At 39.5% G+C, this 25,138-nt stretch overlaps 2 protein-coding genes and 1 pseudogene across 2 annotated transcripts; 1 reads left to right on the top strand and 2 right to left on the bottom strand.

The window, feature by feature from the left end:
• Positions 1 to 5,051: 5,051 nt before the first annotated feature.
• Positions 5,052 to 6,017, bottom strand: LOC130860852 (olfactory receptor 52R1-like). The gene has a single exon (XM_057749399.1). It carries the CDS (start codon positions 6,006 to 6,008, stop codon positions 5,052 to 5,054), a length of 957 nt encoding a protein of 318 aa, XP_057605382.1. The 5' UTR covers positions 6,009 to 6,017.
• Positions 6,018 to 8,844: 2,827 nt separating this feature from the next.
• On the top strand, positions 8,845 to 9,622 carry LOC130860851 (cytochrome c-like; annotated as a pseudogene).
• An 11,511-nt stretch (positions 9,623 to 21,133) lies between these two features.
• On the bottom strand, positions 21,134 to 22,087 carry LOC130829218 (olfactory receptor 52R1-like). Its single transcript, XM_057695499.1, has one exon. The coding sequence runs from the start codon at positions 22,076 to 22,078 to the stop codon at positions 21,134 to 21,136; it is 945 nt and encodes a 314-aa protein (XP_057551482.1). The 5' UTR covers positions 22,079 to 22,087.
• Positions 22,088 to 25,138: the final 3,051 nt, after the last annotated feature.

Here is a 25,138-nt window from a genome sequence, read left to right as displayed (position 1 = left end):
CAGTTGTACCCTGAGGCAAGATCTGAGCTGGAACTGGTTTCCAGGTCACTGACTTTGTAGTGCTTCTCTCATTCTTTTGCTGCTTTTAGGGAAATCTTGGGCTAGTTTCTGGGAACCTTGGGAAAGGGGATGCTGCCTCAGAGCTAGTGTCTTCAGTAGCTGCCGCTTGAAGCATCACTATTGCAGTGAATCAATAAGCCAATAATGCAGTTTAGGTTCATGTACTCATGTGCCTTGTGAAAGTGAGACATCACAGAAAACCCATAAAATGGGCTACTTGGTTTCTTTAAAATCCCAGCTGAGACCTTTTTAGCATATACTATTCATCATTCACTTGTCTGCTCTTTAAGCTCTTGCTCTATTCCAGGCTGCTAAGTGTTGGAGAGGCAGCAATAGGAATGATCTGGTGGCTGCCCTCAAAAACCTCAATCAGTTGAAAGACCATAAAAAGCATGGCTGCTGAGCATTATTAGAAAGACAGAAGACACACAGAAGAGTAATTACTGAAAAATTAATGAATAATGACTTCCTCTTCCACGTGGATTCAAGAAAACTAGCTTCAAAAATAAGTTCAGTTGCAAATTCAAACCACCACTCCAGTTGGTCCAGAGACAGGATCACCACACACTAGACTTCTCTATTCCTCTTCCTGAGCCACATTTACTCTTCTCTCAACACATCTTCCCCTCCTGACTTCTTGCCCACATCTTCCTGTAGCGATCCTCCAGGTCCTACTGCTCTGTTTCTGGGAATAAGCAAAGTGCTGCAGCAGATCTGGTTTACAACATCCACTGAGCCCTTTCTACTCCATTCTGGAAGCCAATTAAAATGGGGGACCTCCTGGGGAGGTATCCTGTCCCTATACCCTCCCCACTGGACTTGATCCTCTTTTAAAACATGAGGTTTAAAATGGAGTTGGCACATTCCAGAAACAGAAACTGGCACACGTTTCTTTTTAAATTTTTTTCCTAGGAAGCCATGTTGCACATCTCTAGGGCACCATTAATATGAATTACCATGTGAATTTCTCTTCAGAGTTATAAAACCTTTAGCTGATTTCTTAGAAAGGGTCAATTTCTACCTAGTAGACCTGCTTTTTGTGTGTTTGTTAGTTTATTTTCACCCCCCCTCCCCTCTTCTGGCTCTGCTATACATTCTGGCTCAGAAATATACCTAAGGATATTACTTAGATTATTTGGTTTCTATTTCCTCCTTTACAAAATGTAACTGGATAATTATAGCTACTTGTACATATGCACATGCAGCGATACAAAGCCTGTAAGAAATATCAGAGCTGGTATCTGGAGGGCTTCCAGAAACAATAGAAGCCAAATCTTTTCCATGAGGCTCCACACCTAAGACAGACCCATTGAGAATCGAAACCCAAAACAGACTCCACGTTTATCTGGGATGGGGATGGGGTGGAGGCTGTACTCTGTATATTCAGGCATCAGGCCTTTCTTTGCTTCGCCCTCTGGCCTGAGAGTCCTAGACTAAGAAGATAGAGTAGGATTGGTCAGTGACTTCAGGATTAGCCACCTGAGAATCAAAATTAAAACACACAATCAAATCATTGGGGTGTTTAGGAGTGAGTGTGATGACAGCAGGATTTGTGCCAGTTGCTGTGAGAGCACAGAGGAGGGGTTTTTGGAAGAGTTATGAACTTTAAATCTCTATAACCCCAGCACCAAGTGCAGTAGAGACACTTAAGTGGTAAAGAAATGCTTGTTGAATCTGAGTATGAAATGCCATCATACCGATAACCCTGTGCTTGGCTCTGTGCAGAGTAGACAATACTGATGAAAGCCACCCTTTTGAAATTACTCTAGAACAGAGCCCTGAAAGCCTGGCGTGGCTCTTAGCAACCTTTGAGAACCAGGAGAAAGTGACTGCCAAGGACTGCATTTGTTAAGTGCTTTCTGGTCTCTCTCAGTCACTTATGTCACATTAGAGATAACTCTGCCCATCTTACAGGTAGGAAATTGAGTTCCTCACTCAAAGTGCTCATTTGATAGTTTTTACAAATGGCTACAGAGAAGCTTGAGTTTAGTTACAAATTTGATGTCCTGCACCCACTGGTTCTTAAGTTGTGATGAAGGCAACCATCTATTTTCATTGATTCAGAGCATTAAGGATGCTTCTAATCAGGATAGAGCAGCATAGCTCAAGTACTCAGTTTTTATACTGGAGCTAGCATTGTAGGTATTCGATGTGCTTATTTTGGTTGTCTCGTACTATTTAGATGCTCGAACTGACAGTTTCTCTTGTTCTCCATTCTTTTCCCATCCTCTTACAGAATGTTTTGTGCAGATAATTGTTCAATAATTATTTCTTGAACAGAAATTTGAAATGTTCCAAATATTTTCTATTTGTTCATGAAAAGAATAGAATGAGAAAAATTGTTATTTATATAAGCTTATCTCATTTGACAAGCAAAGTCCTTCAAAACTTCCACAGGGATAAAGAAAGGGGCCCTTAGGACTGGTAGCCAGTTTTGGAGGAATGAGGGGAAAATGGACCTGCAAATACCATCTTGTAGTCCATAGTGGAATTAATGCAACAGCGGTATCAGACACAGGTAAAAAAAATTCAGTCATTCATTCACATAGCTCGTTTTTTGGTTGTGAGCTAGGTTTGGGGATAGAATTATAAATAATTATTCTATGCTTTCATGGAATATATATTCAAATCAGAGGAACAGATAACAAATAAGTAATTTTAATATTTACATATTTGGCTAAGATAGGGAGGAAATGAAATATTTGTGTTGAAAGAAAATTATAAGGAACAGGATCGAGTTGAGATACACTAGTTTAAAAACACCTCACTAATAAGGTGGTACAAGTTGAGACCTAAAGTATGATGTGAGGCAGAGACAATGTCCAGAAAAGAACAACGTGGGGAAGTGGGATGATTAAGAGCAAACCCCTAAGACCTGTGAGAGGTTGATATGATATGAAAGACTAAAAGGGCTGAAGCAAGGCAGAAAGGTAACAATATACCAACTGAGGTATGTAGAAAAATAAAATATACTACTGAGCAATAACACAAAATGAATCACTCATACATGCAGCAGCATGGATGAATCTGAAAAGCTTTATACTGAGCGAGACACAAGACTCAATTTCTAGTGAGAGAACAAAATAATATAGAGAGAAAGAAATCAGATCAGGATTTGCCTGCCTGGGATGGAGCAGGGTGTGTGACTACAAAAAGGCAGCAAAAATCTTTATGAAGTGATGCAAATGTTCTATATCTTAATGGGTGAATAGCCACAGAGATATTTACCTGTGTCAGAACTCATTTAACTATGTATTAAAATATTTGCATTTTATTCTCTCAAGTTATACAGCCATAAAGGTAATTTTAAAAAGAAAAAAGAGAGCGACTCACAATCATTAACTGATTTGCAGATAAGAGGATCATGGTTCCTTACAACTCTAAAATTTGGGAATTTTGACAATGGTCCTTCAGAATACCATTCATTTCCAGGGGCACTTTTAGGCTCCAATGACTGTTTTCTCTGGGAAAAGCAAACACACTCCTGGTTTTTCTAAAAGGACCTTCATCTGACATTAGTTTTAACAACGTAAAAGCCTGAATTTTAGAACCTTCTTCACTATTGGCTTTGACAAGAGAGTGGTGAGTGAGGATAAACATACAAATGCAGCGACTGGGACAGACTTGTTTATTACACTGATTGTGGTGATGTATCACAGCTGTACACATATGTCCCAATTCATCCAAATGTATGCATTAAACATGTGCAACTATTTGTATGTTAAACGTAGCTCAATAAAGGCGAAAAAATAAGAAAACAATAAAGGATGGGTAGTTTTCTAAGAAAGCTTAAATTTTTAATTTAAAAGGAAATTGAATAATAACAGATAATAAAATTTTGAGTAATTTTCCAACTACCTTTAACCCTACAACATAGTTACCTTCAGAAGAGACTCTTCTTCCTCATTCTTTTCCAAAACTTCTTCATTTGAAATCCATTGTCATCAGGGAATCAGCACATTTTGGTAAGGGAGCTCAACAGTTAGCCTACCTAATTCTCATGGCTGGCAGTCTCAAGAAGTTGTGATTCTGGCAGCAATTTTAAATCTAGATTTTCAGACTTTTCAGGAACTTATTCCACAGTCCCTCATGCTCTCAGATCGCCCACTCCACTCCTGTAGGCTTTGGCACTGAATTAACCTCTTCTGTACACATTTGTTGTTATTTTAGTTACTTTCTTCTCATACTGAAATTAAACTTCCTCAATCATGGATAATTTTCAAGAATACATAAAGGTGCAAAAAGAACATTAAAATACCACAAATCTCACTGCTATTATTATCTGTTATTAGAATTTGGATGTATTTCCTGAATCTTTTCCTACACATATGTTTTCCTTCAGAATTGGCATCGGCCATGTGGGTAATCCTTTCTAAGTTTCGCATTATATCTTTATCATTTTCACATCCTTAGATACCCTTTGCGAATATAGTAGTTAACTGATACATGACATTCACTTGCTCATTACTTCATCTGGTTTCTTACAAATCAATAGCTGACTGATCCTGTTTTTGTTTTAATAAATAATGAATCTTTGTGTACACATTTTTTTCTAAAATTCTATTTGCATAAAGAGATTCCAAAGATGGGGAAAATATATGACTTTTAAACAGTTTTAATGGAAATATCTAAACTCCTTTATAACAAGGTATACCAACTTATAATTCGACCAACAATGTAAAAATAATTTTCCCCTTCGTGGTCTATAGAAGATGAAATTTGTTTCAGATCTTCACGAATTTGATAGGTGAACATGTTTTTTATTGTTTTCTTCTCTTGATGAACATAGGTAAACCTTGTGTCTGTTATCAGTCACGTCTCTCTGAGAGTTCTTATTCTAGGTATCCTGAAAATTGTTCCCTTTGCTTCTGGAGGGTGGCTGATTTCTGAGCCAGTTGTTCAGAGATGACTTTGTGACAATATGTGACATCCTGGCAAACTTTCTGCATTTATGTCCCCAGATCAGTGGGGAAATTGGGATGGTTGAAACCCTATGCTTTGACTTGTGACTCTTTTCCACAACATCCTTGAATAACCCTGTCCCTGATCTGTTTGGTTCTAACTCCATAGATGATGGGGTTCAGCATGGGAGGTACCAGTAGGTAGAGATTGGCCAACATGATGTGTGCCACTCGGGGCACCTGATGTCCAAAGCGGTGGGTGAGGAAAGTAAAGAGGGCTGGGATATAAAGAGCCAAGATGACACAGATATGGGAGGCACATGTGCCAAAAGCTTTGAGCTGGGCTTCACTGGAGGGTAATCCCAGCACAGTTCTCAAAATCATCACATAGGACACACTGATGACAATAATATCAAAGCCAACCACAGAGAAGGCCACAAAGAGCCCATATGCACGATTTACCCTAGTATCAGCACATACCAACTTCAGCACAGCCATGTGCTCACAGTATGAGTGTGGAATGATCTGGTTGGGGCAGAAGGGCATCCTGGACACCATGAAGCAGAAAGGACTCACCCACAGCAGCCCTCTCATCATCACCACTGCCCCCAGTTTACCCACCACAGAGGGGGTCAGGATCCTAGAGTGATGGAGTGGGAAGCAGATAGCCACATAACGGTCCAAGGCCATCGCCATGAGCACCCCAGACTCCACGGAAGAAAAGGCATGGATGAAGAACATCTGCATGAGGCAGGCATGGTATTCAATCTCGTGAGCATGAAACCAGAGTATGGCCAGCATTTTAGGTTGGGTGGAAGTGGAGAGGACCAGGTCAGTAACAGCCAGCATGGCCACAAAGAGGTACATGGGCTCATGCATGGTGTGATCAGTTCGGATTATGTGAAGGACAGTGATATTGCCAACTATAGCCACAACATACATGGCACAGAATGGAAAGGCAACCCAAAACTGAGACTTCTCGAGTCCTGGGAGCCCAAGCAAGATAAAGGACACAGGATGAGAAGAGCTGTTCCCTGAGGTCAACATCACAGGATGGTTAACTTCTCTCCATTGGGAAGGTAATGTACTTTCTGCAGGTGATAACAATAGAATACATCATTACTATTATTTATAATCTTTTGGATTAAACAATTGAATTGGGTTTAATGGTAAACCAGAATAATTTCAATAAATAAAATTTTATTTTAATAAATAAAATTTTGCAATATAAAATGATGCTAATGTTCATTTTTGTTCATATTTATGTCCTTGAAAATGGGGTCAGAACATACTACTTGCAGGTACCTTATTATAAGAATCAGTATTTTTTTGAAAATAGAATCTGCTAAAGGAAAACTGTTGAAAAAATAGTGTCATAGTAATTCTTTCCCTTCTATTCTATTTAGAACTGACAACTGATTTGCCTAAGCTTTCCCATAGCTCCTTCCATTCCTCTTGGGAATCCCTGACTCAGGGAAGCTGTTGGTCCACTACACCACACTGAGGAACCCATTCTTGGTGGACCCAGACTCTGTGGATGTGGGGAGCAGTGACCTTCCCATGCTCTTCTAGCTGGGAGAGGGCTCCTATCTCTCCAAGGTGGGTGACTACGTAGATGACTCCACTATCTCCCTGCTGATGGGCTCTGAGACTCCCAAAGACAAGGACCCCTGGTCTCCTAGAGGCCCAAGGAGGAGGGCTAGCCATGACTTCCCTCTGACCCCTCCCAGGGCAGGGCTGATCTCTGGGAGGTGGAGCAAGCCCAACAGCCAATCGCTGGTTAGGGGCTGAGCCAGGCCTCCACCCCATGTGCCGTCTTTTTTGGGACTTCATACACACTTAGACTGATCAGAATTGTGGATGTTCATAGTCAGAGTATTTTTGGATCTTTACATGAGAATCCCTGTTGCCCCTTCTGTAGAAATATTTAGATATATACACAGATGAGACAGGCAGAGATCTATAATCAACAGGCTCTACTCTGTGGCCTCCTGCTTCTGAATTAAAACAAGAAGAACAACAATACAACACTTGGGCCACTTTTCAGGGTAAGAAGTCACTTTGGAAAACACTGGCTTAAAGGCCCATAGTAGTGTATTTAGTGATACTGAGTTAGTTTTTTTTTTTTTTTTAATTTGATTTATGTATTATTTTTTGGGGGGTACACCAAGTTCAATCACCTGTTTTTATACACATATCCCCATATTCTCTCCCTTCCTCAACTCCCCCCCACCCTCACTCAACTTCCCCCCACCCTCCCCTCCCAGTCCCCTAAGGCGTCTTCCATCCTGGAGTTGAACTCCCTTTGTTATACAACAACTTCCCACTGGCTATCTATTTTACAGTTGGTAGTATATATATGTCTGTGCTACTTTCTTGCTTCGTCTCAGCTTCCCTTCACCCCCGCCCACCTAAACCTCGAGTTCTCCAGTCCATTCTCTGCATCTGCGTCCTTGTTCTTGTCACTGAATTCATCAGTACCATTTTTAGATTCCATATATGTGAGTTAGCATACAATATTTGTCTTTCTCTTTCTGACTTACTTCACTCTGTATGACAGACTCTAGGTCTATCCACCTCATTACATATAGCTCCATCTCATCCCTTTTTATAGCTGAGTAATATTCCATTGCATATATATGCCACATCTTCTTTATCCATTCATCTGTTGATGGGCATTTAGGTTGCTTCCATGTCCTGGCTATTGTAAATAGTGCTGCAATAAACACTGAGTTAGTTTTGACTCCAAGACAATTACCATGAGGATCTGGGCTGGAAGGTAACTGACTGACCAACTGTGTACCTGCAATGAATTTAGGGTGTGGCTCCTCCCAGTTGGAACATCAGCAAACTTTTTGCAGTAAAGGTAAGATCATAAATATTTTAGGCTTTTTGGGCCGTGCATTCTCTGTCGCAACTAGTGAGCTTAGCCATTGTAGCATGAAAGCAGCCACAGTCACTATATAACTCCTGATTGTGACTGTGTTCCAAAAAAGCTTTATTTACATAAACAGGCTGCAAACTGGATTTGGTCTGCAGACTTTAGATTTCCAATCCCTGTCCTAAATGTTAAATTTTCATGGCTCTGAGCCATACTCTCTTCCTAGCACCTGTGCATGGCACAGAATAGGAGTTTAACAAACGTTTGCTGAAGAAAATAAAAAATAAAGGTCATTAGTCAGTTGCAATGGACTTATTAACCAATTCACCGTATCTTAAAATGTCCTGACAGAACCCTCCACTTTGATACCAGGTCAACAAGGTAGTTGCGTTCTTTTCTCACGCTAGCTGTTGCCCTGCAGGCCAGAGAATGACTTTGTGAACATCATCCTCTGCCGGTATTTGCTGGTGTTACACGGGTTGATCCTACTGTATGAGTCCACTGTTGACCTCTACCTATCTCAGAGTTAATGGCAAAAAAACACACCTGGTTCTTACCCAACATCTTTACACTATTTAATTTCAGTTGACCTGAGCCTTTGTTTGAAAGCATTAGCTCTTACCTCCTTCATAACAGAAACACATAGGAAAGAAGTGTATCTTTTCAAACTCCCTTTAACAACTCACCTCTGGGTGTGGACAAATGTTTCATTCACCAGACCCAATGGTTCCTAAAAAGGGTTTCTGCAAGATCTGAAATAAACCTAGCCTCTTTCTGATTTTCCCTAGATTTGTAACATTGTGAGAGAAGTGGGGCTCAGACCTTACAAGTCTTGCTCAAAACTGAAAACTTTACCATCCTACCTAGATAATAGCTATAGGTTTGCTCAAAACAAATACTCCTATCTAGGATATAGTGAAACTTTAGAGGCTTAGAGAGAGATCATTCCACTTGTGAGCGGGAACCTCTCAGTCAGGCAGGGAGAAAGAATGATTTAAAAATATTGAGAAAGACAAGAAGATTTGTGTTCAGAAGTGTGCCCAGTGCCATACCGTGGAAAAGGGAGGACAGCTCAACACTGGGCTAAATCTCCATGGTCTATTTGAGCAAAACACAGTTCAGGCTGTTGGATTCTCTTACACAGATGCCAACAAGAACAAAGGCATCACCTGGGGACAGTAGATGCTGATGGAGTACTTGGAGAATTCCAAGGAGTACATCCCTGGGACAAAAATGATCTTTGCTGTCATACAGAGAAAGAAAAATAGATATCGCTTACATGCAGAGTCTAAAAAGAAATGATACATATGAATGTATTTACAAAAGAGAAAGGGGCTCACAGACTTAGAGAATGAACTTATACTTACCAGGGGGTAAGGGTGGAGGGAAGGGATAGTTAGGGAGTTTGGGATGGACATGTACACACTGCTATATTTTAAAAAGATACCCAACAAGGACCTACTGTACAGCACAGGGAACTCAGCTCAATATTATCTCAGCTCAATGTTATGTGGCAGCCTGGATGGAAGGGGAGATGAGGGGGGGAGAGAATGGATACATGTATATGTACAGCTGAGTCACTTTGCTGTGCACCTGAAATTATCACAACATTGTTAATCGGTATACTCCAATATAAAAGAAAAAGTTAAAAAAAATGATCTTTGCTGGCATTAAGAAGAAGGGAGAAAGGGCAAACTTGATAGCTTATCTCAAAAAAGCTACTGCCTTATTTATTACAAAACAGAAATGTCTCATGACTTTTTATGTGTACCATATTTAAATTGATCTCATACACTAGAATTCAGATCGTGAATGGCTTATGTAATATTTCTGTCCTGATTTAAATAAGATTCACTTGTGGCTAAATGAATATGGTCAGATTTTTAAATTTTGATAGCAATTCCAGTTCAACAAGTACTCTCACTGTCTTCCCCTTCTAAAGAGATTGATTGAACTTGAGTAAAGGATGTTAAACTTTTCACAGAGATGGGGAATCCCTCCTCAAACCCTGTGGAAGATTGGTTTTATATTTAGATTTCTATACCTGGTTATATTAATATAATTAAACACTGAGAAGATCCCTTCACTGCCTCATAGAACAGAGCAAGATTCACTTGTGTTTCAAGTTGTGTTCATTAGCCTGCTAAGGCAAGGGCTGAAGACACACTGACAATGTCCAATTAATCTTTTTGGTCTTAACTATGCCAATTTAATTAAAATTCTCTATCTAAAATATTGGCTTTTACTTAATAAAAGGCATTTTAGCGTGGTTTACGTATAGTATCAAATAAAGAATAGAACTACTCACATTTTATAGATGATCTTTAAGATCAGTTGCTTTTAAAATTCACTGAAACAAGATATGTTACAAACTATGCTTGTGAATTCTTTATAAAGTTAGACTAAGTTATAATTTAGGATTGTCTTCAAACAGGTACACTGTATCAGAAATGCAACTGTAGAACTACTGTATATATGTTATTGGTAATGGGGCTTTTGCCAGCTCATTAGAAGGGTTAAAGTAGAGGAACTATATCATTAGCACAGATTTGTAAATTATCTGATCATAAGCCTCAAGAATTGAAAACAAATTCACAGTTGATAAAAACAAAACAAAAAGAAAGAAAGAAAGAGAAAGAAAATTCAGAAACACACACACACATTACCTGAGATGTAGGACTTTGTTTTATCCCCTCTGCCTGGCCTTCCCAAACAGCTGTATATTCTGTTTGAGCTAGAGGCTCCGTCTCTCCCTTCTTTTTACCTCCAGAGTGTCCCCCTCCACTTGTAAGGACATAGTCACTGACACTCAGGGCCACCTGGAAAAGCATATTTGGACCATCCTCACTTCTGCACTGGGTACTGGTGAAGATGCTGGCTTGATATACAGTTTATCAAAGTGCATAATAATCTCTTTGATTAATTGTGGAAAGCATTTGCTAATTTTTTAGATATCACACTATATGCTTTTACATTTTATTGTTTCTCTCACGAACCTTCTGCATCTTTAATTATAATGAGAAAAACAGATCTCAAAGTAGTTACATGATTTGCCCAAGACCACATAGTAAATGAGTGCCAGTTCACAACTCCACACCCAAAACCCTTGGTGGTGCAAACCGCTGCCTCTGCTAGAGAGTGACTGATTGGAACACCCATTATCTGCTGTAGGGTACAGCAGAGGTTGTTGCCCTGTCATGAAAAAGGCAGATGCAAAGGGGACCTGTGAAATTGTATACTGAGTTACAAGTAGATCTGCATTTGAACCTGAACCCCTGCTACATCTTTGGACTGGCTGCCTCTAGAATAGGTTCTAGGTTGGTCTTCTGACATCTCTGGGTATAGACTGCTTTCTCTAGGATGGCATCTTTATTGGCTTCTGCCCTTGAGCCTTAATAGAGAACTCACCTGTGCTACAAAATCCTTTTGGTGACTCTCTTCTCAACCAGGCTTCAACTACTCTGACCTGTAGCCCCTTTCAAAAGCCAGTTTCTCTCCACTGATTCATCATTTCCCAGACTCTCCAATGGCCTTTTCACAGCAAAAGTTCCCCCTAAGAGATGCCTCTCAGATTTCTCAATCCATTCTGCTGGCTCTGATTTTCTGCTTTCAGATTTTCTTTCTTGGATGGACAATGAAGGAGCAGAGCTGACCTGGGACCCAAGTCTGAAGCGACAGATGGGAGCCCTTGAGAGGCACCTCTTTTCTCTCTGCACTTTCTGCTGTGTTCCTGTAGAATCTGGTTCCTTCACTATCACTCACTATGTGAAATATCAGCTCAATCCATGGTGCTCAGGCCTGAAGGGATGAAGACTAACATGGGCTGAGATCTTGCTAAGGAATAGCTTCAGGGAATTTTAGACTCCTTTTTCTTACTTTGGGGTATCTAATTGCAGGGCATAGAACCACAATGCTGGAGCAGGGTGGGGTTCAGCTCCACCCTCCTTCCTGGAGGGATTGTGTATGGAGGCAGTCTCCCTACTTTTCTCGAGTTTCCCTGGAGGACACAGCACAAGCAGCAGACCTACATCCCATCTCAGGATGAAGCTCAGCAGCCATGGATCTCTGGGCCTGGAGCCCCCAGTGAGTCAGGCCTTCTGCACAGTGCACACCTTGTCTTCCAGCTCCTTGAAGCCTCTGTGAGTCCTACTGCTCCTGGGAAGGGCAGAGATGACTGGGGCCAGGGAACCACTCACTGTGACCTCTGCTCTCTCTTTCACCAACTGCAACGTGCCCATAGGTAGCACTAAATGGGTCCTGTAGTCCAGCATTTAGCAGAGACCACCCACTAGAGCCTTTTTAAGGACCTACCAAAGTCTAGCCTTTCCTTCCCCAAGCACTAATTCTCTCCTCCCTCCTAGGTCCCACTGCTTCACACTCACATGGACTTCCTCTGAGACTGGAGACTAAAGCTGGAAGCATTAACCCCTAATTCTCCTTTCTCCTCTGTACACACAAAGCCAAAGGCATGGGATTTGAATGCCTGTATAAGAATATGTGTTGTTGAGATTATAGGAGGGTTAATTTATCTCTATGCATGTATTTTATTGTTAGAGTATGTATATTTACGATTGAAAATATATTTTATACAATGTGAAGTATGTTCATTTGTCATGTATGTTGATGTATATATCTGAAAGATATTAATAAATATATGTGTAAATAATTGGCTTTGCTAGAGCATGTGCATATAATCTAGTATGTATGTGCAAGTATGAATAATCATTTGCATGAAGTTTACATATTTAGTGTGACAGCAGGGCTCTGCAAGGGCCAGGTCACCGATAAGCATGATCAGGAGGATGTCACCTACCAAATTTGAATTGGGATTACAAATATTACTTTGCAAAACATGGCTAAAAAGTTTCCCTGAGAGTGTTTATGTAAAACTTTATGTCCTTCTTTCAAAGGTTCCTTACAAGTAGTTCTACAAAAATTCTTAAATTTCCATTTATAGATTGTCCTTATTTTAATGTTTTCCTTTCTGGTGTAGGCCTATTACAAATGGAATTAACTCCATTACTAATGCTTTTAATCCGATTTTACTGGTGCCTAGGGCTGATGACTAGGAATCATCATGTGTATTGTTAAAAGAAAAATACAGTTATACAGAAACTAAGTTACATGTCCAAATAAACACATTTATCCATGTGCCTTATTTATTATCCCAACTAGCCAAAGCACAAGGCCCTGACTGCACTTCTTCAAAAATAAAGTAGCTAGATGGCAAAGAAAAAAAAAATGTGGCCTACCATTTCAGTCAGCAAAGAATATCACCTGCCCTTGAAGCCATCAAGCCATCAACCAATGCAGCCCCCTTTCCCCCTGTACCCTGAGGGCAATCCAGGGGTGAGAAAAACAAGATACTGTCCATAGATAGTTAAGATGCACATCAAAGGGATAATTTCAAGAAAGGCACTAAAATCATTAACTTGAGATGTCTGTTTTTTTGTGATTAGCAGTAATCTTTTTTTTTTTTTTTCAGATCTTTATCGGAGTATAATTGCTTTACACTGTTGTTCGAGTTTCTACTGTACAACAAAGTGAATCAGCTGTATTTACACATATATCCCCATATACCCTCTGTCTTGAGCCTCCCTCTCACCCTCCCAATCCCACCCCTCTAGGTCGTCAGCAAGCATCAAGTTGATCTCCCTGTGTTATGCAGCAGCTTCCCAATAGCCATCCATTTTACCTTTGATAGTGTATATATGTCAATGCTACTCTCTCACTTTGTCCCAACTTCACCCCCACCCCCCGCCACATGTCCTCAAGTCCTTTCGCTACGCCTACGTCTTTATTCTCACCCTACCACTAGGTTCATTAGTACCATTTTTTTTTTTTTTTGGATTCCATATATATGCATCAGCATACAGTATTTGTTTTTCTGTTTCTGACTTACTTCACTCTGTATGACAGAATCTAGGTCCATCCACCTCACTACCAACAACTCAATTTCATTTCTCTTTATGGCCGAGTAATATTCCATTGTATATACGTGCCATATATATACACATTCTTCTTTATCTATTCATCTTTTGGTGGACATTTAGGTTTCTTCCATGTCCAACCTATTGTAAATAGTCTGCAATGAACATTGTGGTGCATGTATCTTTTTGAATTACAGTTTTCTCAGGGTATATGTCCAGTAATAGGATTGCTGGGTCATACAGTAGTTCTATTTTTAGTTTTTTAAGGAACCTCCATACCGTTCTCCACATTGGCTGTACCAATTTACATTCCCACCAACAGTGCATTAGGGTTCCCTTTTCTCCGCAGCATCTTCAGCATTTATTGCTTGTAGATTTTTTGATGATGGCCATTCTGACCAGTGTGAGGTATTACCTTATTGTGGTTTTGATTTACATTTCTCTTAGTGATGTTGAGCCCCTTTTCATGTGTTTGTTGGCCATCTGTAGTAGCAGTAATCTTTTGATGTTCAACTACATGTTTGTTTTCTCTTTGGCGAAAACTCCTATATATCCTGGCTCCTCCTTTACCTCTTTGGAACACTTCATCAGAGCTGAGAGGCCTTATCCAGGCTATCGTCCTCAGTGATAAAAAGCAGGACCCTGTGAGGTTTCTGAGCACAAAAGCCTTTCTGTGTCCCCCATTGTTAGGGGAACCACTGAACAAAACTGCCCACCCTGGCCAGGGCTGATAGTAACCACTTGCATGAGTTATCTAACAACAGGAGGTCCTGGTAAGGAAAATGGAACTAACAAGTTACCACCAACCAGAAGAATTTGGGAAAGGTCAAAAGGAGAGAGGAGATGCCAGAGCATAGGTCCTACTGTTACTAAGCCCAAGCTAGATCTGCTCACCACACAACAGGCCAATAAATTGGGAGACAAGGTATTGAGGCAAGGAATACAACTTTATTCTGAAAGCTAGCAGACCAAGAAGATGGCAGACTAGTGTCTCCAAAAAAACATCTTGTCAGGGTCTGGATGCCAGTTTCTTTTATAGAACAGAGAGGGGGAGGAGGTGAGAAAGTAAAGTAAAAAAGCCATTTATCTTGCAAAGCATCTCCTTGCCTGGCCTGCATCAGGGAGGGGATGTGTTAATTTCTTCTTTTCTGCAGCCATTCACAGGTGGGCAGAGTCAGATCGTCTCCCTGGGCACTGAACAAAGGCACTTCAGTTTAACATTCAGGCAGAGGGACCAGGTTCCCTAAAGCAGGCCATTAGGTATGATTATAATAACAAAAGCAATGAAAAGCAAAGGTTAAAGTCAAAGAAACAGATCCAACATGGAGTCAAAATTGGCTCTTCCCTGTTACACTGCCAACCTCCCAGAATCCTTCTTGCTGGAATCCATCTTGGCTGAGTGATGTGCGTGCCACCAGGAAGGACCCTGGTGGGAGTCAGAGTGATTGGCCAGAGACAACCCAGAAACTAACCCATCACCACAGAACCGAGACTGCGAGCCACTTGGCAGAGCAGTTCTGCTGGGTTCCCTTACCCTGCTGCTTTCTGCCCAGGTGTCCCTTCCCAATAAAGTCTCTTGCTTTGTCAGCACATTTGTATCCTCAGAGAATTGATTTGTGAATGTTAGATAAGAGCGCACCCTCAGGTCTTGGAAGGGGTTCCCCTTGCTGCAATACTATTTCTTGGTTACAGGAAATAGGCTGCATTCAGCCTCCTTGACGTTCCCTGAGTTCCAATGAGCAAGTTCAAACAGTTGCTAATTAGGGAAGGGAGTGGATATAGAGACAAGGGTGGAACAGTCAAAAAAAAAAAAAAATGAAAGAAGAAAAAAAGAAAAAAGAAAAGAAAACAAACAAAAAAACCCACAAAAACAAAATAAAAACAATCATGCAGCCTTGGGGCAAGGTCCTGGTTCCCTCTCAAGGGATACACATAATGATATCTTTGAGCTGTTTTACAGATGCTGAAACTCACACCAGGTGGGAGAAATTAATGGTATGCTCCCCACAGACACACAGACCCCAGACCAGTTGGAACCAGAAGATTGATGATGTTGACTCCCATTTACCTCACCACCAACCAATCAGAAGAACGTCCATGAGCTGATCGTGTCCTCTTTGAACCATTACTATGAAACGCCTCACTATACCTTCCAGATTGGGACACACAGTTTTGAGGGCATTAGCCTGCTATGGCCCCGTTTGCCTGGCATAGCAAAAAAGCTGTTCTTTTCTACTTCACCTAAAACTCTGTCTAATTTGAATTAATTAAATTAAAGCTCTGGATTAATTTGATGTTGGGGCACAGAGGCCAGATTAGGCTTCATTAGTAAGGACTTGAATTCATATATGGATGTCTAAACTCCAGTACCTCAGAATGTGACCTCCTTTGGAAATACGCTCATTGCAGATGACGAGTCATACTGAAGTAGAGTGGGTTCCTAATCCAATATCATTGGTGTCCTTATAAAAAGGGAAAATTTGGACACTGAGACATGCACACAAATAGAATGCCATGTGGACATGAAGACAGAGATCAGTGTTTACATGCCAAGAGAGAGGGAAGGGACAGATTCTCCTTCACAGCCAACAGAAGGAATGAGCCCTGCTGATACCTTAATCTTGGACTTCTAAACTCAAAACTATGAAACAATAAATTTCTGTTGTTTAAGCCACTCAGTGTGTGGTACACTGTTATGGTAATGGTAACCCAAGCAAACTAATACAACAATAAATGCATTTTTATCCATTATTCTAAATCATCATCTATAACCAATTCACTTAACAAGAGCCCGTGGATTTTTAAATATAGTTCTAAGGAAATTGTTTATCTAATATGACTGTACAAAACATATTTGCTTAGTGTTCCACACACCCTAGGGGTGATCTTGTATTTATGTAAGGATAGATCAATACACTGTGGGAAAAAATTCATAAGGAAATCGGAAATAGCCCCAAACATAATTAATTGATTCTCAACAGCAAAATAAATGCACTTCAGTGACAGAAAAATATCTTTATGGGACTGGAACACCTGGATATCTGTATGAAAAACAAAATGAACCTCAACTCCTACCTTGATGTAAAACATCTTTATTTGAAATGTGATATAAACTTAAATTTGAAAGCTAAAACTATAAAGATTCTGAGAGAAAAATAAATAGCATAATATTGTCATCAACTTGAGGAAAGCAAAGATTTCTCAGACAGGACACAAAAGGGATTTCAGAGAAAAAAATCAACATTTGAATGTCATCGAAATAAAAACCAATCTACTACAGATGATATAAAAGTGAAAAGGAAAGCCACAGATAAAGAAAATATTCATTGTATTCTATTCAACGTATATATCTGAAAAACAAAATCCCACAATCAACAGAGACGAACAACTCATTAAAATTTTAAGCTTATGATTTAAAGAGGCCCTTCACAAAAGGAAGTAAATGAATGCCTAACGCACGTATGAAACGTTCTCAAATTATTATTCGCTAGGGAAAGGAAAATTCAAACCATAATGAGATACCAATACAAAGTCATTAGAATAACTAAATGAAATACATTGACAGCACTAAGCATTGGCAAAAACTGTGGGGTAGTTGGGGCCCTCAGGCACTGGGTACAGCCCCATCAGGAATCTTTTTGGCTATTTCTAACAAAGTTAGGCATCTTTTTGACCAAGCAGTTCCACTTCAAGTTGTATACCCCAAATAATTGGTTTATATTTACATCCAAAAATGTCACAGTATCATAGCATTATAAATAAACCATACTTCAATTAAAAAAAAGTCAGAAAATGTTTATAGTAGCTGTATACATAACAGCTAAAATGTGGAAACCCAAATATCTGTCAACTGAAGATTAAACAAATATTGCAACCATTATCCAATAAAATGCTACTCAGTAAAGAAGAAAAAAATAAAAAACTGGAAAAAAAAAGTATTTGTGGAAATAATATTGTGGAATTTCAAAGTGCCAAGATAAAGAATGGAACCTAAGACTTTAAAGTAAAGATTCTAAAAGAAAAATAAATAGGATAATATTGTCATAAACTTGAGGAAGGCAAAGATGTCTCAGACAGGACACAAAAGGGATTTCAAAGAAAAAAATCAACATTTGAACTTCACCAAAATAAAACCCAGTAAGTTTAGCTTCAGTCTATTCAGACATAGTAGGTGAAATTCGTTTAATAGTCTCTATATGCCAGGTTGTACTCTAACGGTTTAAAAATTATGTAGCTATGTATTCTCTAAAACAACCCAATGAAATAGGTATCAACATTCTCCTTTTACAGACAGAGAAACTAAGGCGCAGAGAGGATAAGGTTTTACAGGGTAGACATACAGAACCAGAATTTTATCTCTAGTCTTAGTTAGTCTATTAAGCTAAACCTTAAAATTTTCAGTGAAAATTATTTAAAGCCTAGCAATTCTATATACAGCCAATCTATCAATGAAGTACAAAAGGAAAAAAAGAGAGTGAGACAGAGATTGTAGACTGGCAGGAATACACAGAATTTATCATTTATGCATCAGAGCTATATTTTTCTGAATAAAACTGGAGTATGTGCACCAGTAAAACAAAATGTTATATCCAATAAAGTTCAACAGCTGATAACAATTGATAACTAAGTAGAAATTACTAAAGGATGCCATGTACAGTAATCTCAAGAAAGCAGCAATCCAACATGTCTTCGAAAATGCAGACTGTATTAAAGCCTTGCACAAAATATGGCCTCAGAGTAGAAGTGTTGTCAGAAGTTCAGGACTCAGGTCCCATCCCAGACTTAATGAATCAGAATTTTGATTTTAACAAGGTATTGAGGATGTTTGTATGATCATTAAATTTTGCAAGCATTTAATACCATTATGAATACTCAGCAGACATTAAGTAGTGAGATGATGTTGAAAGCTTTTCTTCATCCTGCTAGTGGGCAAAATGGAAGATAATCTGAATACCAGAGAAAACAGAAAGTTGTCCCAGAACTCCATAGTCCAATGTAAATTAAACAGAAATTTGACAGAAATACGGGCAATAGAATCAGAGTAAAAAAAGGGATTGACTTTATTTTGTTTCTTGGATACCTCTTCTTATGTTGATATGTGTTTAGTTATATAGAGTAATATGTCATTCTTTTTTCTAGTCACACCATGTATTCTAGATTCTGTGTTGAATAACATTTATTTAATCATATTTCAATCAAAATTTATTTCCTTTAAATTTCAAACAACTGAAACATGAATAATATTATATTTAATACAGCTATAAGACCATATGTAAATTTGGTCTGAAGCAAGGCAGAAAGGTAACAATATACCAACTGAGGTATGCAGAAAAATAAAATATACTACTGAGCAATAATACAAAATGAATCACTCATACATGCAGCAGTATGGATGAATCAGAAAAGCTTTATACTGAGTAAGGAACCAGACTAAAATTCTAGTGAGAAAAGAAAAGTAATATAGAGAGAAAGAAATCAGATCAGGATTTGCCTGCTTGGGATGGAGTGGGGTGTGTGACTACAAAAAGGCAGTAAAAATCTTTATGAAGTGATGCAAATGTTCTATATCTTAATTGGGTGGGTAGTCACACAGACATTTCCATGTGTCAGAACATATTGAAATATGCATTAAAATATCTGCATTTTATTGTCTCAAGTTATACAGCCATAAAACTAACTTTAAAAAGCAAAAGAGAGAGACTCACAATGATTAACTAATTTGCTGATAAGAGGATCATGGCTCCTTACAACTCTAAAATTTGGGAATTTTGACAACGGTCCTTCAGAATACCATTCATTTCTGGGGGCACTTTTAGGCTCCAATAACTGTTTTTTCTGGGAAAAGCAAACACACTTCTGGTTTTTCTAAAAGGACCTTCATCTGACATTAGTTTTAATAACGTAAAAGCCTGAATTTTAGAATCTTCTTCACTATTGGCTTTGACAAGAGAGTTGTGAGTGAGGATAAACATACAAATGCAGCGACTGGGATGGACTTGTTTATTACCTTGTTTGTGGTGATGTATCACAGGTGTACGCATATGTCCCAATTCATCCAAATGTGTGCATTAAACATGGGCAACTATTTGTATGTTAAATAAACCTCAATAAAGTAGAAACAATTAGAAAACAATAAAAGGACCTGTAGTTTTCTAAAATAGTTAAAATTTTTAGTTTAAAAGGAAGTTGAATATTGGCAAATATTAAAATTTCTAGTGACTTTTTTACTACCTTTAACCCTACAGCATAGTTACCTTCAGAAGAGACTCTTCTTCCTCCATTGTCATCAGGGAATCAGCACATTTTGGTAAGGGAGCTCAACAGTTAGCCTACCTAATTCTCATGGCTGGCAGTCTCAAGAAGTTGTGATTCTGGCAGCAATTTTACATCTAGATTTTCAGGCTCTTCAGGAACTTATTCCACAGTCCCTCTTGCTCTCAGATCGCCCACTCCACCCCAGTAGACTTTGGCACTGAATTAACCTCTTCTGTACACCTTTGTTGTTATTTCAATTACTTTCTTCTCATACTGAAATTAAACTTCCTCAATCATGGATAATTTTCAAAAATACATAAACGTGCAAAAAGAACATTAAAATACCACAAATCTCACTATTATTATTATCTATTTTCAGTATTTCCTAAATCTTTTTCTATGCATATGGACTCCTTTTTAGAATTGGCATCAGCCATATGGGCAATCTTTTTTAAGATTCACGTTATATCTTGATTATTTTCACATCCTTAGATAGTCTTTGCAAATGTAAGTAGTTAAATGACACATGACATTCACTTGCTCATTACTTCATCTGGCTACTTATACATCTATGACTGTTTTCCTATTTCTGTTTTTATAATTAATGAATCTATACTTGTCTTTGTACATTATTTTCTAAAATTCTATTTCTATAAAGATATTCCAAAGTTGGGGAAAATATATGACTTTTAAACTGTGTTCATGGAAATTTCTTAACTCCTTTATAACAACGTACACCAACTTATACTTTGACCAATAATATAATTGTTGTCAGTAATTTTTATCTTAGAGGTCTGTGGAAGATGATATCCATTTCAGATCTTCAATAATTTGATAGGTGAAAATGTTTTTTACTGTTTTCTTCTCTTGATGGACATAGTTCAACTTTTTGTCCATTATCAATCACTTCTTTCCGAGAGTTCTTATTCTGGGTATTCTGAAAATTGTTCCCTTTACTCCAGGAGGGTTGCTGCCCTCTGAGCCAGTTGCTCACAAAATGAATGTTGTCACTTTCTGAAAATATATGTGACATCCTGCCAAACTTTCTCCATTTATATCCTCAGATCAGTGTGGCAGTTGGGGTGGTTGAAACCCTATGCTTTGACTCAAGGGTCTTTTCCACAACATCCTTGAATAACCTTGTCCCTGATCTGTTTGGTTCTAACTCCATAGATGATGGGGTTCAGCATGGGAGGTACCAGTAGGTAGAGATTGGCCAACATGATGTGTGCCACTCGGGGCACCTGATGTCCAAAGCGGTGGGTGAGGAAAGTAAAGAGGGCTGGGATATAAAGAGCCAAGATGACACAGATATGGGAGGCACATGTGCCAAAAGCTTTGAGCTGGGCTTCACTGGAGGGTAATCCCAGCACAGTTCTCAAAATCATCACATAGGACACACTGATGACAATAATATCAAAGCCAACCACAGAGAAGGCCACAAAGAGCCCATATGCACGATTTACCCTAGTATCAGCACATACCAACTTCAGCACAGCCATGTGCTCACAGTATGAGTGTGGAATGATCTGGTTGGGGCAGAAGGGCATCCTGGACACCATGAAGCAGAAAGGACTCACCCACAGCAGCCCTCTCATCATCACCACTGCCCCCAGTTTACCCACCACAGAGGGGGTCAGGATCCTAGAGTGATGGAGTGGGAAGCAGATAGCCACATAACGGTCCAAGGCCATCGCCATGAGCACCCCAGACTCCACGGAAGAAAAGGCATGGATGAAGAACATCTGCATGAGGCAGGCATGGTATTCAATCTCGTGAGCATGAAACCAGAGTATGGCCAGCATTTTAGGTTGGGTGGAAGTGGAGAGGACCAGGTCAGTAACAGCCAGCATGGCCACAAAGAGGTACATGGGCTCATGCAAGGTGTGATCAGTTCGGATTATGTGAAGGACAGTGATATTGCCAACTATAGCCACAACATACATGGCACAGAATGGAAAGGCAACCCAAAACTGAGACTTCTCGAGCCCTGGGATCCCAAGCAAGATAAAGGACACAGGATGAGAAGAGCTGTTCCCTGAGGTCAACATCACAGGATGGTTAACTTCTCTCCATTGGGAAGGTAATGTACTCTCTGCAGGTGATAACAGTCATATAAATCATTATTATTATTTATAATCTTTTGGATGGAACAATTGAATAATATGGCAACTGTGTTTAAGAGTAAACCAGAATAACTTCAATGATTTTAATAAATAAAGTTTTGCAAAAAAAATGATGCAACTCTTTATTCTTTCTTCATATTTATGTCCTTGAACATGGGGCCAGAACACACTAGCTGTAAGTATAATATAAGAAACAATATTTTTTTGAAAATAGAATATGCTAAAGGAAAACTATCTTGAAAAATGTCATAGTAATTCTTTCCCATTCTATTCTGAACTAGTCACTGATTTGTTTACCCTTTTGCAAGGTCCTTTCATTACTCGTGGGAAGCCCTGACTCAGGGAAGCAGTTGGTCCACTATACCACACCAAGGAACCTGTTCCTGGTAGTCCCAGACTCTGTGGATGTGGGGAGCAGTGACCTTCCCATGCTCTTCTAGCTGGGAGACAGCTCCTACTTCTCAAAGGGGCTGACTATGCAGACGACACCACCATTTCCCTGCTGATAGGTTTTGAGACTCCCAAAGACCCCACTGTCTCCTAGAGGCCCCAGAAGGAGAGCTGGCCTGTACCTTCCCTCTGACACCTCTCAGGGCAGGGCTGATCTCTGGGAGGTGGAGCAAGCACAATAGCCAAGGGCTGGCTAGGGGCTAAGCCAGGCCTCCACCCCATGTGCCCTTTCTCAGGACTTCATACACACTTGGCCTGTTCAGAATTGCAGGTGTTCATAGTCCGAACGTATTTTGGATTTTTACATGAGAATACCCTTTGCCCTTTCTATAGAAATATTCAGATATATACACAGACAGACAACCAGATGAAACAGGCAGAGATCTATAAATAATAGGCTCTGTGTGTGGCCTCCTGCATCTGAATTAGAACAACAAGAACAATAAAACACTTGGGCCACTTTTCAGGGGAGGAAGTCAGTTTGGAAAACACTTTGGCTTAAAGGCCCATAGTAGTGTATTTAGTAATACTCAGTTAGTTTTGACTCCAAGACAATTAGCATGAGCATCTGGGCTGGAAGGTAACTGACTGACCAATTGTGTACCTGCAATCGATTTAGGGTGTAGCTCTTCCTAGTTGGAACATCAGCAAACTTTTTTTCTGAAAAGGTCAGATCATAAATATTTTAGGCTTTGTGGGCCATACAATCTCTGTTGCAACTAGTCAGCTTAGCCATTGCAGTGTGAAAGCAGCCATAGTCAATATATAAATATGTGAGTATGGCTGTGTTCCAATAAAATTGTATTTATAAAAACAGGCTGCAAGGCGGATTTGGTCTGCAGGCTATAGTTTTCCAATCCCTGTCCTAAAGGATAAATTTTCATGAAGTCAGTTCTGAGCCATGCTCTCTTCCTAGCACCTGTGCATGGCACAGAATAAGGGTTTAATAAAAGTTTGTTGAAGAAAATAACCAATAAAGGTCATTATTCAGTAGCCAAGGAGTCATTAACCAATTAACCATATGTTAAACTATCCTGACAGAGCCCACCACTTTGACACCAGGATCACAGATCTTTATGTCCTTTTCTCATACTAGCGGTTGCTCTCTGACCAGGGGATGACTTTGTGAACACCATCCTCTGCCGGTATTCGCTGGTATTACATGGGTTGATCCTACTGTCTGATCCCACTGGTGACCAATACCTAGCTCAGAGTCCATGACACAAAAACTCATCTGGTTCTTACTCAACATCTTTTCACTATTTAACCTCAGTTGACCTGTGCCTTTGTTTGAAAACAGTAATTCTTACCTCCATCATAACAGAAACATGTAGACAAGAAGAATATCCTTTCAAATTCCCTTTAACAAGTCACCTCTGGGTGTGGACGAATGTTTCATTCAACCAGACCCAAAGGTTCCTAAAAAGGGTTTCTACAAGATCCAAAGTAAACCTAGACTCTTTCTGATTTTCCCAAGATTTGTAACATTGTGAGAGAAGTGGGGCTCAGACATTATGTCTTGTCCTAAATTGGAAGTAGATAATCTTAACTGGGTAATAGTTATGGGTATGCTCAAAACAAATATTCATATGCAGGGTATGGTGAAAGTTCAGAAATACACACCCATTACCTGGGCACTAGGACTTTGTCTTATTCCCTTCTTCCTGACCTGGTTTTCCCAACAGTCATGTATTCTATTTGATCATAGGCTTCCACCCTCCCTACTTTTTGCCACCTGTATGTCAATCTCCACTTGTGAGGATATAGTTACTGAAGCTCAGGGGCACCAGGAAAAGCATACTTGTACCATCTTCATCCCTGCACTGGGCACTGGCTAAAGATGCAATTTATCAAAGTGAATAATAATTTCTTTAATTATGAAAGGTATTGCTATTTTGGTAGATATCACACTATATGCTTTACATTTTATCATCTATCACAAAACTTCTGCATCTTTATTTTACTGACAAAAGTAGATCTCAGAGTAGTTACATGATTGTTCAAGACCACATAGTAAATTAGTGCCAAATGCACAATTCCACACCCAGGGATCTTGGTGGTACACACTACTGCCTGTGCTAGATAGTAACTGATTGGAACACCCACTATCTGCTGTAGGGTACAGCAGAGGTGGTTGTCCTGTCATGAAAAAGGCAGACACAAGGGGACCTGTGAAATTGTACACTGAATGACAGCTATAGTAATTGCATTTGAACCTGGACCCCTGCTACGTCATTGGACTGACTGCCTCTAGAATAGGTTCCAGGTTGGTCTTCTGACATTTCTGGGTATATGTTGCTTTCTCTAGCATAGCATCTTCACTGCCTTTTGCCCATAAGCCTTAATAAAGAACTCACCTGTTCTACAAACTGTTTTTGGGGTGGTCACTCTTTTCTCAACCAGAGTTCAGCTACTCTGAACTGTACACCCTTTCAAAAGCCAGTTTCTCTCCACTAATTCATCATTTCCCAGACTCTCCAATGGCCTTTTCATTGACCAAAATTCCCCCATAAGAGATGTCTCTCAGATTCCTCA

The sequence above is a fragment of the Hippopotamus amphibius genome, chromosome 9 (genome assembly GCF_030028045.1).
Source record: "Hippopotamus amphibius kiboko isolate mHipAmp2 chromosome 9, mHipAmp2.hap2, whole genome shotgun sequence".
In the NCBI taxonomy this organism is placed as follows: Eukaryota; Metazoa; Chordata; class Mammalia; order Artiodactyla; family Hippopotamidae; genus Hippopotamus; species Hippopotamus amphibius.
This window is presented reverse-complemented; position numbering and strand designations above follow the sequence as displayed.